Source organism: Tursiops truncatus, chromosome 11 (genome assembly GCF_011762595.2).
Source record: "Tursiops truncatus isolate mTurTru1 chromosome 11, mTurTru1.mat.Y, whole genome shotgun sequence".
Classification (NCBI taxonomy): Eukaryota; Metazoa; Chordata; class Mammalia; order Artiodactyla; family Delphinidae; genus Tursiops; species Tursiops truncatus.
In genome coordinates this window covers 12,231,197-12,247,262 of record NC_047044.1, presented here as the reverse complement: position 1 = coordinate 12,247,262, position 16,066 = coordinate 12,231,197, and the positions used below count along the sequence as shown (strand labels likewise).

At 57.5% G+C, this 16,066-nt stretch overlaps 1 protein-coding gene and 1 pseudogene across 5 annotated transcripts in view; both read left to right on the top strand.

The window, feature by feature from the left end:
* Nucleotides 1-3,966, top strand: part of TOM1 (target of myb1 membrane trafficking protein) — a 46,089-nt gene extending 42,123 nt beyond the window's left edge. For 2 of the 5 annotated variants that reach the window (XM_033866161.2, XM_033866159.2), the window contains 4 exons: nucleotides 580-618; nucleotides 1,998-2,057; nucleotides 2,934-2,973; nucleotides 3,056-3,966. In XM_033866161.2, coding sequence (XP_033722052.1) covers nucleotides 580-618; nucleotides 1,998-2,057; nucleotides 2,934-2,973; nucleotides 3,056-3,210 — 294 coding nt within the window. In that variant the 3' untranslated portion in view covers nucleotides 3,211-3,966. The other 3 variants (XM_033866162.2, XM_033866160.2, XM_073788228.1) reach the window with 2 other exon arrangements.
* A 97-nt stretch (nucleotides 3,967-4,063) lies between these two features.
* Nucleotides 4,064-15,756, top strand: LOC117314172 (heterogeneous nuclear ribonucleoprotein A1-like; annotated as a pseudogene).
* The last annotated feature ends 310 nt before the right edge of the window (nucleotides 15,757-16,066 follow it).

Sequence of the window (16,066 nt, the reverse complement as noted above, 5' to 3'; positions counted from 1 at the left end):
AGTGGCTGCCCCCCGGGGTTAGTGAGTCCTGGGAGGTGGGGATGCTGGATGGCATGTGACAGTCCCCAGGCTGGGTCTGTCCAGGCGGGGAAGGCAGTCACAGGGTGATGGGCTGGGAGCCAGGACCCGAGGCTTCCTCCACTGTCGGTCTGCTCTGGGGCCCTAGGGATCTCCTCTTTGCTCATCAGTAAACATGAGGGGACCGGGTAGAGCAATGCTCCTAACCCTGGGTGCCCATCAGAATCCCCTGAGAACCAGTGAGGGGCTAATGGCTCCTACTCCACCACCCCAGGATTGCTCAGCTCCCCACCCCCAGGGACCCTTGGGGTGAAGAGTAGGGGAGAAGCTTTGCCCTGCCCATCCAGGACTCCGGAGTCCCCACAGGGAGACGCCCTCTGCTGCTTGCTGTCCCCTTTTACCGCCCACCAGCCCAGCACAAGCATGGGTGCGTGCGCACGCACATGCGCGCACAGAGGCTCCTGAGGCGGTAGCAGGCCCCTGCTGGAGGAGGCCCCCAGCGCACCGGTGGCCCTGGCCCTGGCCTTCCCGCCACCCTCAGCGTGACCCTCTCTCACCCAGATGGGAGGCGGCAGTGAGAAGAGCCTCAGTGACTGGATGGTGAGACCAGGCACGGAGAGGAGGGGCCGGGCACACTCGCAGGGGGCCCCCCCAGGCGGTACTGTCCATCAGAACCAGAGGAGAGCAGGGTGGGCAGCCAAGGGCCTGCCGGTGCCCACCCAGCATGGTCCGGCTCCCTCTGCTCTCGCTTCCACGGCCCCTCGGTGCTGCCTTGGAAGCAAGGCCCAGGCAGCCCCTGTGGCAGCCGAGAGGCGACCGGGGCTCTCCTGGGCTTGGGCCAAGTGCCTGCAGAGGGGGCTGAGGCAGGCAGCCCAGAGAAGTCACTGCTGCCGCTGCTGGGAAGTCAGCTCCTGCCTCTTCTCTGGGTGCTCCTGCTGCCCCCTGGGGCCCTCGGTGCTGAGGATGGGGCTTGGGGACTGACCTGGCTTTGGTTGGAGAAAGACTCGCTCTCCCTCTGTTTCCCAAAGTAGCTGAGTGGTAAGCGCGTTTCCCCGAGCACCTACGCTGTGCCGGGCGCTGTGCTGAGCTCTTTAGCTCCCTCGTCTCGTTTAATCCTCACAGCGATCTGGATCTGGACGGTAGGTACTGTCATCCTCTCTAACGATGAGCGAAGTGAGGGTCGGAGAAGCTGAGTCACCTGCACCGAGTCGCAGGGGTCCGGCCAGCGTCTGGTCTCTCTGATCCCAGAGTCTGTGCCCCTGACCTCCAGCTGGATTCTCCCGCTGTAGGCGCATTTCGCGTGGGAAGCCCCCAGGCCCCAGCCCTGCCCCAGTCCAGCCCTCAGCCCCCCGCCTCTGTGCAGGAGCCTGTGTGGTGGAGCCACAGTGCCGTGTCCCCGTGCATAGCCGCAGCCCCTTGGGGTGCACCGGCCTGGCCTCGTCTGGTGGTCTCGGCCCCTCCCTCTGTCCCGGCCCACCTCTGCCCCCTTCCACCACGAACGCTGAGTCTGCGGAGGTGTAGGGGGACAGCCTGCAGTCGTGCCCCCTGCCTCAGCCTTGCTGGCTGGCCGCTCCCTGGGCTGTGAATATTCTTGTGTCAGATGCCCCTGAGCACCTGTGCTTGGTCCCGGCCCTGGGCTTGTGCACCAAGCCCGCACCCTTGGCCTGTAGGAGCCGGGGGTCCGTTCTCTCCTCGTGGCCCTGCTCCAGCTGTCAGGAGCCCTTCCCCATCCCCCGCTCAGCCTGCTGGCCCCACCTCCCCCTTGCCCACAGCCTGGCACAGCGGGCAGGACTTGGGGTCCCAGGCAGCTGGGCAGGAGCCATCCTGGAGGGACTGCCGGGGACGGGAGCGCAGGGCAGGTCCGACTGGCCCCATCGCATGAGGGAGGAGTCCCAGGGGTGGGCAACTGCCCCAGGCCGCGGCCGGTGGGCCCCAGACCGGCGAGGCGCACTGGCCTCACCCGCTGCCCTTCCCTCCAGATCCCCGTCACCCAGGCCTGCCTCATGGAAGACATCGAGCAGTGGCTGTCCACGGACGTGGTAAGTCCGGCCCCCTCCTCGCCCACCTGACCCGGGGCTCCTGTTGTCTCATGAGGAGGTGACGGGGGGTGGGGTCAGGATGAGCGACCGGTGAGGAGAGGGCGTTAGCGGGGCTGGTGTCCCCTCCCCTGCCGCTCCCCCGGCTCTTCCCTTTAGAGGAGGGCCCGGCCCCGCACCCCTCGCAGCCTCTGGGGCCTTCCCTCCCCTGAGCCTGCTGCCGATCGAGGTCCCACTGTGAGCAGGACAGGTGGGCCGAGGGCAGCCGGGACCATGGGAGCACTGAGCTCGGCAGCCCTCTCGTGCAGGTCGGGAGGCTGATAGACAGCTGCGAGGGGTGCCACGCCCACGGTGGGGGGCGGCAGTCTCCAGAGCCGCCCCCCCAATTCTTGGCACCAAGGATCAAGGGCCTGGGCACTTCCAGGCCCAGAGGCCGCCTTCTGCAAGTGGCCAAGACCATGTTTCTGCCCGAGGTCAGGAGAAGGTCCATCCGTTTCATCTGGTGGGTAAAGGCTTATCCGCTCCCCAGCCCCCAGCGTGAGCATGTGTGGCCTCAGGCTTGGGTGTCAGCCTTTCCACCATGGAGCGAGTCTGCCCACCCCTCTAGACACTGGAAGGAAGGGACTAGCGATTGTCAGGGGCCCACCGGGCACCCTACCCTGCGCCTGTCCCTCTGCAAGTACTCCTCTGTTATAGCTTCCCGACAACCCTGTGAGTGCCGCCAAGCAGAAAAGCGAGGCTCAGAGAAGTCCAGGGGCTCGGGCCAAGGCCTGGGGCTCAGGAAGGGGTGGGGCCGAGGTCTGGACCCCTCGGGGTCAGCAGCCTGCGCCCCAGCCCGCTCCGCAGTGCCGCAGCTAACCTCACCTTCTGCTTTCTCAGGGGAACCATGCGGAGGAGCCCAAGGGCGTCACCAGTGAAGGTAGTAGACCTTGGCCCTGCCCACCCCTGCCCCGCTCCGGCCTCCGAGCCCACCCGCAGCCTCCCTCTCGTTCCTCCTCCAGAATTTGACAAGTTCCTGGAAGAACGAGCCAAAGTGGCCGACCGTTTGCCCAACGTCTCCAGCCCCTCCGCCGAGGGGCCCCCGGGTCCCCCGCCTGGCAGTGCCCCTCGAAAGAAGACCCAGGAGAAGGATGACGATGTGCTGTTTGCCTTATGAGTGTGGGGTCTGGCACCCTGCAGCCCGAGCCCCCGCTGCTCCCACACCCCGCGCGCGGACCTGTCTCTCCTTCAGCGTCACGGCTGCTCTGGGGGGGCTTGTTACGTATGCCCTTCTCTCCCCCTTGAGGTTGGGGCCGCGCTGCCTGGGGGTGTGGGGGGCAGCCGGATGAATTGGGGGAACAGGTCAGTTGCACTTCGGAACCCTGGACACCCCTGCCTCCCCTCCCACCCCAACTGACCACTGCGACTTGGCTGAGAACCCGGAGGCCCCGGGACAGACAAGGCCGGCTGCTTGGTTGCCCCAGCGTGAGTCCCCCTTGCCCCTCCCTGGACCCATGCCCAGAGGAGCCCTCTTCCGAGCCCACACTGACAGTCGAGGCCTGGCCGTGGGCTGGAGACAGCGGAAGTTTCTATCGCAGCCTCAGGTCCATTCCGCAGGCCCTGCCTTGGAGCCCAAAGGCTTTGGCCAGCTGTCGAGGACAGGATGTGTGGCCCTCTGCTGAGCGCACGCTGTCCAGATATGAAGCTGCACGTGGTGGGGGGAGACCTCGCCAGGCCCAGGCCGCCAGGGGAGGCTTCCAGGGATGCCTGGGGCACCTGTGGCCCCCACGACCTCCACTTCCTCGCCCCCCGGCCTTCCTCTGTTCCTCCCACGCAGGGCTCCACCAGGCACTGGGCCTCCGCACCTGTTGGTTGATCCTCTTGTCCTGGGAGAGGTGCCTTTTGTATCCCCAATTAAAGGTAGAAAAGCATCCTGCTAGCAGTGTTCAGTCTCCAGGAGGAGGTGACTTCTTGGCCTCGCCAGAGGCAGGGACTCCTTTGGGCTGGGCTGGGCTGGGGGCCACCCGTGAGATGGGCATCTGCAGGCGAAGCAGGTGCAGCAACAGGCCTGGGCACCCAGCCGCAGCTCACACCAGCACAGGCTCCAGCCACGCGTTGCCTGCCAAGTGGCCCCATTGCTCTCCACGAGTGACGCGTCTGCGTCCTCAGCGCCTCACACTGCCGTCCGCACTCAGGCCGGCTCCTGCCCAGCAGCAGTAGCACTGTGATCACAGAGACGGAGCAGGTGTGGGGATGGTGGGGCAGGGAGCCTGCAGGGAGGATATGGCCATCCCGTCTGAGGCCTAGGTGCCAGGCGCTGTACCAGGCTATACGTGGGCTCGTGGAATCGTCTCGACAGCCCGGGGCGGAGCCGAGTTGCATCTTGTTGTACAGAGACTGAGTCTGTGACTCAGTGGGTCATGTGAGCCACCCCAGGTGCAGCTGTTTCTCAGGTGCTGGGCACTTCCTCACGCATCAGTGCGTTGTCCCCATTTTGCAGATGACAGCACTGAGGCTCAGCGTGGCTGCCTGGGCACACAGGTCAGGCGCGGGTGTCGGTTCTTATCTCCATGGCAGTTCAGCCACCCCAGGTCTCGGGGTACCACCTTTTCTGGTCTGGGATCTTCACACCAGGCTGTCCAGGAGTCACTGCTTGAGGCACATTGGTGCCCCCTGGCCCAGCACTCGGTGGTGGGAGGGAAGGGGGCTGGAACAGTTGATCTGCCTGAAAGGTCAGCCCATGAAGGACAGCAGAAGTCTGCATGCCTGGGTCCAGGGGACCTGGGCAGCTGGAGTGGGGCTCACCTGGGTCTCTGAGCAGCCCCCAGCTCCCATCAGCAGCGAGCGGGTGGGCTGTACATGCGTTCTGAGGCGTGGCCTAGAGCCGTGCACACAGGAGACCAGGCTCAGCCAGCCCTCCAGGTGGAGCTGGGGCAAGGGAAGCAGCTGGGAGGCGGGTACAACAGGACGGGACGGGGACGGGAGGCTTGTCCATCCCCTAAGCAGGGAGGAGGGGCCTTATCGTCTAGGCCGAGATTCAGAGCTTTGCAGAGGAACCAGCCTGGAGGAAAGGCGGCTGAACGTGACATCTGACCCATTTCCCTAACCTAAACCACCTTTTTTTCCTTCTCCCCGCCACCCCTGCCCAAGGGGAGCAGCCATATCACTGTCCCCTGGGTAGCCAGCCATCGGCCTGGTCGGACAGCTTTTCAGGAGACGGAGGCGCCCTGGGCCCTCACCCGTCAGTCCTAACAAGCTCAGCTGGTCCAAACTCAAGGTTACCGCCTACGTCCTGCGTAAGTTAGCTGTGTCCGCCCAGGTAAGGGGAAGGCAGTGGTTTTAACGAGGTATTAAGCATCTCCTGGACATGGTCCAGCTTTGCCTAGTTACTCAGCAGTGACGCCTGTGCCGAGGTGGTGGAGCCTTGCCAGCCCTGCCGAGACTGCTGGGACTCAAAATTGGGAAGAAGCCCAACTTGGTGTACCGTGCTGTCACACGGCCACCAGCACCCCCGCCGTCTTCTGCTTTACGTCACGCAGAGGCGGCTGGGTGCTGGGGACCGCGGCCCGACTCCCCAGTCTGCTTTATCTTGCTGGCCCGGCCGCCTCTTCCCGTCAGCACTCATGACAGCAGGTCGCTTCCAGAGGCCCCTTCCCCGGCCGCTTCTGGCCGACGGCCAGCCACCACACACCAGGCCACCAGCGTCTGGAGCCGAGCCGAAGTCTGTGCTTGACTCGTAGCCTGTGAAGGTCCCTAAAGCGCCTGGCTTTGGTGACCATCTCTTTCACAATGTGCACCTGTATCATGAGGCTGGCAGCACCTGGCGGTCAGACGAGAGGACTGTGGGGATACTCGGTGGGTTGCCCACCCCCACCGCTGGCTAGGCTGGACGGCCGCCACTCGTGCTCACACACGCACAGTGGGGCGCGCTGCGCCGCTGAGCTCAGACAGGTGTGCCACCTGCTCGCACGGCCATTCCAACCATCTGTCCTGGGACCTGACCTGAGCTCCTGGGAGACTGGGGGCCTCTCCCCTTTCCCTGCAGCTCCCCAGCTCTCCCAGGTCCTCCCCTCCATCCCCACCACATGCCTGCTGTGGGCCCTACCTGGCCTGGGCCTTTCCATGCCTCACAACGGTCCTGCGGGGTTGATGGTTTTGACCACTGCTTACAAGTGGGAAACTGAGGCCGGGGTACGCCAGGACCAGTCACACCCTAAGTAAGGGAAAAGCGGGACCTGTTCCTCTTGGCACCGTTGCCTCTCCCCTCTGCTTGCCCCTCCTCCAGGTGAGCGACGGCGAGCCAGGGAACCCTCAGTTGGTGGCTGCAGGGGCTCGTGGCCTGTGAATGGCTAAAGTTGCCCAGTGACCTGTTCTTTGCTGCGTGTGGGTAGGAGCGCCGGCTGCGCACCAGGCATGGTTCTAGGTGCTGAGAATACAGAGGTGAATGGGCCTGGTGAATGGGTCACGTGGAGGGAAGGGGGCAATATAGACAGGTGTAAGTTGCAAACGTGCCACCTTCTCTGAAATGAAGGAAAGGGAGACTAATGCCAAGTGACAGGGGCTAGGAGGCCGGGGAGGGCCTCTGACCAGGACCGTGAAGGTGTCCAGGCTTCCCCGGAGGGCGCAGCTCTGGACGGCCCCACCTTGAGGACCCCTCCAGAGAGAAGGCATCTGGGGCTGGGCTGGGCTGGGCTGGGCTGGGCGAGGGAGCCCCGGCAGGAGCCACTGGTGCTGGCCAGGCTGGGTTTCCTGGCACCAGGCGGTGTCTGAGGCCACAGGTCCTGGGCCAATCACAGCAGCGGGAAGTCATGCGGCCCCACGTAAAAGAGGACCAGCTGCAGGCGGGAGCCTTGGGCTGCGGCCCCCGCGTCAGGATTAACCAGGCACCAGTGGCTCCTGCAGGGCCCTCTGCCTCGGAAATGGCATCTGGCCAGGGGTGTAGGGAGGTTGAGTGGAGGCAGGCAGGTGGGTAGGGAGGGGCCCCCTGGGAGGCAGTCCCTGGAGCCTGGAGGAAGCTCTGACCAGAGCTACCTAGAAGCCCCTTAGCAGGGCCTCCACCCTCTTTGCACCCTCCCGGCTTCCCTGACCCCCCGCCCCCCCGCCCAGACCCAACCCTGGGCCTGGACGCTGATCCCACCCAGCCTCTCCAGTTGTCATACAACAGCAAATCATGATGCTACCCTTCTGAGCTGTGTGACCTTAGGCAAATTACTTAACCTCTCTGTGCCTCAACTTTCTCACTTGTAAATAGGCTAATAGCAGTTGCTGCTTCATAGGGTTGTCATGAGGGTTAACTGAGAGGACCAGTACCACAACATCTGTCAAGGAAATGTTCCAAACATGTTGTCATGGATGGTACCCCCTCCATCCAGAACGGCCTCTGCATCTGACACCCAGGCAGGGGCACTGCCCCGCCAACTCCTGGGTAACTTCAGAGACCCCAGCTCAGCCTCTGGTATTGCTCTCCCAGCTCTCAAGGGTGCTCGCTGCCTCCCAGACAGCAGTTCCAACAACAGGGCCCTTGTGCCCCTCTCTTGGGTCTGAGCTGCTGCGCCTGAGTGGGGCCGGAGTGTCTTGATCCCGGCAATGAGAGAGAGGCAGGGTCTGCCCGCTGGTCCTGGATCGGGCTCTGCACAGTGGGGAGCTTGGGGAAGCGCCCCCAACCCCTTCTCCAGGGGTGACCCTGGCTCAGGACAGTGTCCCACAGCGACCACGAGATGGCAGCAGCGCTGCATGTAGCAGGGCCAGTGGGGCCGGCACCACCGAGTTGACAAGCCGGGAGGGCCGGCAAAAGGGAGCTCTGAGTGCCTCCTGCGAAGCCCCGGGGGCACTCGTTCCTGTGGGCCTGCTCGGCGGACGCCGAGTTCAGACCCCTGTGTATGTCTAGTTCTACCTGTATAGGCAGAAAAGCCCAAGTTTACACCAACAACTGCAATCACAACCCAATATCAGAGATTCCTTCTAGTTTTCCCCGTTCCCTATGCCCCCCTTCGATAACAGTGAGAAGCCTGGTTCCTGCTGCCCTTTGTGTACAGACTTACTTGCTCAGTCCCATCAGTAGCCAGTCTCCCACTGCCCCCGCTGCCCCGGCCCTGTAGGTGTCCTCACCTTGTTTGGGTCCCGACATCCCTGGATGGACCACCAGAGCCCCTGCTCAGACTTTTCCTCACCCAGTGCAGGCTCCAACACCCCACTAGGGGCCACTGCAGCCCAGCCCCGCCTCAAGGCAGCTGCCTGCCTTGCCTGGTCCCATCTGATGGCTTTAAACCAATTATTCAGGACAGGAGTGGAAGAGGAAGAGGAGACTTCACATTAAGAAGAATGATCAGACTCCAAAGTGATGTCTGAGTCCCGCTGTCTCCTCAAACCATCCAAGTGTTTGTGCAAACCTAGTATTGACACCTCCAAGCTACCCCTGCCTACCTCTTGCATCAGAAAACACCACAAAAGTCCTTGGCCAGTGTATTAGTGTGCTAGGGCTGCTATAGCAGAGTTCCACAGACTGAGGGCTTAAACAACAGAAGTATATTATCTCGTAATTCTGGGGCATGGAGGTTAAGGTGCTAGCAGGCTGTTTGCCCTGAGGCCTCTCTCCTTGGTTTGCAGATGGCCGTTTTCTCCCTGTGTCTTCACATGGTCTTCCCTCTGTGTGTATCTGTGTCGTCAGCTCCTCTTCTTACACAGTCATACTGGATTAGGGCCCATCCTAGTGACCTCACGTTACCTTAATTACCTCTTTAAAGACCCTATCTCCAAATACAGTCACATGCTGAGGTCTTAGGGGTTAGGACTTCAACAGCTGAAGTTGAGGGAGACACAGTTCAGTCCACAGTTGGTCAGATATACAAAGTCCTGGCCCCTCTGACCATCCTCCCAGGGCATGACCACTCTGCTCTGGACCCCGTCCTAGAACAGCATCACCTCTGCCCTACACTGGCTCTGCAGAGGAGTGACCACATGTAACACCCACCTCCACACCCCTGTTAGGGATTTGAGGGTGGTTTGATCCATCCTTGGGCCAACCTGGCCTTGGGAGCCCAGGAAGGGCCAGCCACTGGGGCCAGGAGCAGAGCAGAACAGGAAGGAGGTGGAGGCGAGGAGGCCACAGGCACCCAGAGCCTGGGCTAGAGGCTGTCCTGGTCCCCACTGCCACCTCCTATGTTTTAGAGCAGCTCCAAGGCAGTGAGCTGGCAGGGCTCTCTTCTGCCCACCCTGGGCAGCAGGACCAAGCTAGGGAAGCAGCCTCACATGGCCCCATCTTCTCCCTTTGCCTCTGGCTCAGGAATCTTGTGGCCTCTCCCTGCCCCTGCCCTAGGGCAGCCTGCACCCCTCTTCTCCCCACAGTCCAGGCTGGGCCACTGTGGTATCACAGACAGGGAAACAGTGGCCCAGGGAGGGGAGGGGCCTCCCTGCCCCGGAAGAGGCAGCCCTCAGCCCAGCCTGAGAGCTCAGCGAGGCCAGGGTGGAGGCCTTATTTGTCCGGCAGAGGCTGTGTGGCCCCAAGCCCTGGCGGGGGATCAGCAGACACAGCTTCTGGCCCACACCACCACTGATTTACAGTTTGACTTGAGACAAGCCCTTTCCTGCCTGGGCCTCAGTTTCCCCAACTATGAACCAAGGAGATTGATTAAATGACCCTGAGGCTTCCTCCCACTCTGCTCTTCTACTCCCTCAACCCCCAAATTCCACAATCCTCCCTCTGGGAAAAAAATGGGAGGCTACAAATCCTCGTAACAGAAGTGGCAACATGGGGTCCCAGGGTTCTTCTCCCACTGCAAGAGCCACAGGAGTGGGAAAATGCCTGCTGGCCAGGTCAGCAGACATGGAAGGCCCTGGGCCACCTCCTTGCTAGCACACCGGTTGCCCCCTGGGGAGCTTGGGCTGGACGTGCCCTTTAGTCTGCAGGAGCTTCCGGCCACCTGCAGGAAGGGGGCTGCCAGGGTGAAGCAAGGCAGGGTCCCTTCTCAGGCCTAGAGTGATGCAGAGACTTGGTCAAAGCCACACAGCAAATCTGTGGTAGAATCAGGACTAGAATCCAGGTCCCCCATGGAACCTGCCCAGCAGGGAGCAGGGAAAGGATGGTAGCTGGGAGTCCCTCTGTGGAAACACCTCCTGGCCCCTCGTACGCACCCCTGGCTCCCCCAGAATGTTAATGCTCCCCAACTGGTCTGCAGGTTATAAACCTTCTCCCACCAAGGACCTCCTTTATCACGGTTTCCCCAGGACCTGAATTTGCACGTTTTTTGTTGGTCTTGGTTTTTTGCCTACAGAACACTTTGCAATGCAATGAGGAGTTAGTATACTTTACCTTTTGTGCATCATAATCGGACTGCATCGCCTACCGAGGCAGTTTCTCATTCCAGCCAGACGTGCCCCAGCAGCTCGTTCTTGGGAACTAACTGTACAGCCTGTTTGTCCAGCCCCACTGGGCCTGCCCACTGTTTGAGGCAGCCCTACCACCTAAAGGGGCAGGGGATGGGGGCAGCTGAGCTCACCATCGGCCAGGGCACCCGCCAGGCTCCCACAGGCCTCCGCCTTCACCTTCACCACACGTGGCCATTCTATTTTTTTTTTAATTAATGTATTTATTTTTGCCTGTGTTGGGCCTTTGTTGCTGTGTGTGGGTTTTCTCTAGTTGTGACGAGCGGGGGCTACTCTTCGTTGCAGTGCGCGGGCTTCTCCTCGCGATGACTTCTCTTGCTGCGGAGCATGGGCTCTAGGCGAACGGGCTTCAGTAGTTGTGGCACGTGGGCTCAATAGTTGTGGCTCACGGGCTCTAGAGCACAGGCTCAGTAGTTGTGGCCCACGGGCTTAGTTGCTCCGTGGCATGTGGGATCTTCCCAGACCAGGACTCGAACCCGTGTCCCCTGCATTGGCAGGCGGATTCTCAACCACTGCGCACGTGGCCATTCTTGACCCCAGGCTTCTGCACTGGTCTCTCCCTTGTGGACACAGTCGGCTCCCACTTCCCACCTCAACTCTGTGTTACTGAGTCCAAGCTCATACTGCTCACCACACAACAGGCCAGTAACTCGAGAGATGAGTTGTTGGGGCAAAGAATAGTGACTTTATTCTGAAAGCCAGCAGAACAAGAAGATGCTGACTAGTGTCCCAAAGAACCATCTTACCGGGGTTTGAATTCAGGCTTCTTTTATACTAAAAGGGGAGGGGGCGTGGCTGGTTGTTGTAAACTTCTTGGTGCCGGAAACCTTTATTCTTGCAGCTTATAGATCTGGTCGATGTTCCTATAAACCTCCAACAAGACAAATGTTATTCTCCGTTCTGCAACTTTTTAGCTCTATATGAATGGAAAAGTGTTATACCTGTAAAGGTCAGAGCCTTGAGAATAGGTTATCCCGTATATTTCAGGTTATAGACAACATTCTTTTAGTGATTAACATGTAGCAAAAGCAATAGAATACACAGGTTAAAGGAAACAGATCCAATATGGAGTCAGATTTGTTCTTCCCTCTGACACCTGCAAACCCAGACTCTCAAATTGTTTGAGTCCCATTTGCCCCACCCTCCCTGGCACTTGGAATCTTAGCTTTTAGACCCCAAGTTGCGGTGAGAAGACCCATCCCCTCTCTCCCTCACCCCTCCCCGGTTACTCTCCCACCGCGTTCTCTACCCATTGTCCACCCACTGAGGATCAAGAATGAGTACTGCTGAGCCTTCTCAGATGTTGCCATGGAGCTTGAGGGCCAGACAGGGGCAGTCAGAGACCTCCAGGTGTGAACACCCAATGCCTTCCATTCCCTCCTCCATCTCTCGGTGTCCCTTTCCCCCCATCTGTGCACCACCGATCCATCCACCATCCCACCACTCATTCATCCAACACAAATGCCAGTACAGCCTCCTTCCTTCCATCGCCCGTCTATCCAGACTGCATAGACACCTGCCACACAGGGGACATCAAGAGCCACCAATGAGGGCCACAGAAGCAGGGACATCACACAGAAAGGACCACGGCAGCGCCACCTGATAAGAGATGAGGCCCTTTCTGTGTTTCTTGTCCCCACCATAGCCCACCAGAGAAGAAAGGGACCCAAAGGACAGGGGGAAGGGGGGTAAAGGAGCAGGCCACCCCACCCCGTCCAAGTCTCTCCAGTAAGGCCCTGGGAACTGAGGAGGTGGGTGTTCAATCAGATGTGAGATTTAACTTTGGACTTTTTCATGCTTGAAAGTAACAAAGTTAACAAAACCGCCAGAGGTGTCAAAAAGGCTGCAAAAAGGCTGCAAATGGGAGGCTGGGCTCCATCAAAGGCAGGCGTAGGAGAAAATGAACAGAAGTCGTGGTTTGTGAACTGTGACTTGGGATCTGCAAGCTTGGAGAGGGAGCTGGGGAGAGCGGAATTGCTCTGTGTGTCAGCGGGAGATGAATCCTACAGTTCCAATGCCCCCTGGTAGAGGGGAGGGGAGCCCAGAGACAAGCGAAGGGGAGGAGGAGAGAGGAGCTGAGGTGACCAGGCAAAGGGTTGGGGGAAGATCTGGAGATGAACTACTGGACTGGGGGAGGGGAGGGAACAGAGTATCCCCAAAAGGTCTGGAAGAATAGACTTATCTAAGATACCTTGTAAAGTGTCCTCTGTGTGGGACCTGATATCACCCCTCTCTATGACCCCAAGATCTATGTTCCACTCACCAGTATTTGTCAAGAGGAGGGTTTTATGGAAATGGAGAAGGGGTGACGTTTCATGTCTGAGTCAGCACAGTACTGAGCAGAAATCGCTCAGGAAGAAGCAAGAATGGCAGGGGAAGTGGTGAAAACATAAGTGTCCAGGGATCTCTGAAACTGTGGAGGATTTTGGACTTTTACTGGACATAAAGTTAGAAGATTAAAGCATCAACTCTGCCTTCCCCCCGGTGATTTCCTCACACACAATCAGAATAAATCTCAAAAGGCGAATCTGACCATGTTTCATAACACCTGCACCCCCAAGCCCCAACACACACACCTAAAACCCTTCACTTGTTCTTGAGTTAAAGGCCCACTTCCTGGCCCGTCCCGCAAGGCCTCTGGGGTCTGGGCCCTGCCACCCTCTCCAGATTCTCTGCACTCTAGACATACAGGCTGGCTTTCTCACCTCAGAAGTTTCATACCCTACTGACCACAGGGCCTTTGTACATGCTGTTCTCTCTAGCACTGCCCCACCCCAACCCCAACCCCCAGTTAACTTACTCACCCTTCAGGGCTCAGCTCAGACAAGCCACTCCTGAGCTCCTGACCAAGTCATCCATCCGTCTTGGAATTTACCGCCATGATTACAGTGGCAAAGAGGAATGGAACAACCACAACATGGTTCAGAGTCCACACCTTAGAACAATCATGATTCATGCCCTGGCACTGGGCACACGTTCCCTGAGTACATCTGAATCCCCAACAAAGTGAAGGTCTGTCATCGAGGGGGCAGGGGGATGGCTGTTAAGTAGACAACCAACAGTGTCTGCACCCTCTTGCAGGGGTGGAGGGGGGCTATCATGTATTCTGGAAAGTGATGGAATGGGCAGAAGCACGAATGAACTCACCATGTCTCAGGTCTGGACTCACACTGGCCTGATGAGGTTGTGGACTGTGTGAGGTATGATGGAGCCTCATTACTGGACAGCTTTTTTTTAATCCAGGTAAACTGCATGTCCCCTGGGACACACAAAAAACCCACACAGCAAAACCTCCCACCTCAGCAACAAGTGAGGCTTTTTGTCTCATCCTCCGACAGAATCCTGGTAAAGACCAGTACAGAGTCATAGACTAGTGCCATTCAGCTAATCCCTGTATCTGACACCAGTCTGCTTGCTCACCTCCAGCGATGGGATACCCACCAACTCCCATAGAAGCCCATTCCACCTGACCAGACCCCCACCACTGACCCATCATTAAGCCATAAAATCTAATTGGCATATTGTTTAATGGGAACAGAGTTTCAGTTGGGGATGATGAAAAAGTTCTGGAGATGGATGGTGGTGACGGTTGCCCAAGAATGTGAATGTACTTAGTGCCACTGAAAGGTACACGTAAAAATGGTTAAAATGGCCTTTCTGCCATGGACGCCGCTGAGTAAGCATCGTTGACGTCTCCCCCCGCCTCCATTACCGTCATGTCTAAGTCAGAGTCACCCGAAGAGCCCAAACAGCTGAGGAATCTCTTCATCGGAGGTCTGAGCTTTGAAACAACCGATGACAGTCTGAGGAGCCATTGTGAGCAGTGGGGAGTGCTCACAGACTGTGTGGTGATGAGGGATCCAGACACCAGGCGCTCCAGAGCCTTCGGGGTTGCCACATATGCCACTGTGGAGGAGGTGGATGCGGCCATGAAGGCAAGGCCACACGAGGTGGATGGAAGAGTTGTGGAACCAGAGAGGGCCGTCTCAAGAGAAGATTCTCAAAGACCTGGTGCCCACTCAACTGTGAAAAAGATTTTTATTGGTGCATTAAAGAAGATGCTGAGGAACATCACCTGAGAGATTATTTTGAACAGTTTGGGAAAACTGAACTGACTGAAATCATGACTGATCGAGGCAGTGGCAAAAAGAGAGGCTTTGCCTTCGTAACCTTTGATGACCATGACTCTGTAGACAAGACTGTCATTCAGAAATACCACACTGTGTATGGCCACAACTGTGAAGTAAGGAAAGCCCTATCTAAGCAAGAGATGGCTAGTGCCTCATCCAGCCAAAGAGGTCGAAGTGGTTCTGGAAACTTTGGTGGTGGTCGTGGAGGAAACTTCAGTGGTCGAGGTGCCTTTGGTGGCAGCCGTGGTGGCGGGGGATGTGGTGGCAGTGGAAATGGCTATAATGGATTTGGTAACGATGGAAGCCATTTTGGAGGTGGTGGAAGCTACAATGATTTTGGCAGTTACAACAATCAATCTTCAAATTTTGGACCCATGAAAGGAGGAGACTTTGGAGGCAGAAGTTCTGGCCCCTATGGTGGTGGAGGCCAATACTTTGCCAAACCCCGAAACCAGGGTGGCTGTGGCGGTTCTACCGGCAGCAGTAGCTACGGCAGTAGCAGAAGGTTTTGATGACTGCCAGGAAACAAAGCTTAGCAGGAGAGGAGACCCAGAGCAGTGACAGGGAAGCTCCAGGTTACAGCAGATCTGTGAGCTCAGCCAAACAGCGCTGGCAGGGCCTCGCTGCTACAAAGACATGTTTTAGACAATACTCATGTGTATGGGCAAAAAACTCGAGGACTGTATTTGTAACTAATTGTATAAAAGTTTATTTTAGTTTCTCTTCTGTGGAAAGTGGAAAGCATTCCAACAAAGGGTTTTAATGTAGAATTTTTATTTTTTTGCACCCGTGCTGTTGATTGCTAAATGTAATAGTCTGATCGTGACGCTGAATAAATGTGTCTTTTTTTTAAATGTGCTGTGTACAGTTAGTCTACTCTGAAGCCATTTTGGTAAACTACCCCAACAGTGTGAAGTTAGTATTCCTTCAGAGTGATGCCAGGTTCCATTCAAAATGTATTCACAACCTGCTCTGGTGGAGAAGTTATTGTCTTCCGAAACCTTGGTGTAGTTGAACTGACAGTTACTGCGTTGTGACCTGGAGTTCACCGTGAAGAGGGTCACCCAAGCCAAGTCATGGAGTTTTTTGATTATTAATATGATTGTTGGCACATCCTATGCAATATATCTAAATTGGATTATGGTACCAGATATAGATGGGAATGAAGCTTGTGTATCATCCATTACCATGTGTAATAGATAAACAATTGAATACCCTCTTGAAAAAAAAAAGGTTAAAATGGTAAATTTTATGTTATGTAGTTTTACCATAATTAAAAAAAAAAAGTGCTCTGGGCTTCAAAACTTACAAGCTTGTGTGGCTTTGAGTACTTTTATTTATTTTTTATTGATTTTTATTAATTTTATTGGAGTATAAGTGCTTTACAGTGTTGTGTTAGTTTCTACTGTACAGCAAGGTGAATCAGCTATACGTATACATATATCCCCTCTTTTTTGGATTTCCTTCCCATTTAGGTCACCACACCGCACTGAGTGAAGTTCCCTGTGCTAAACAGTAGGT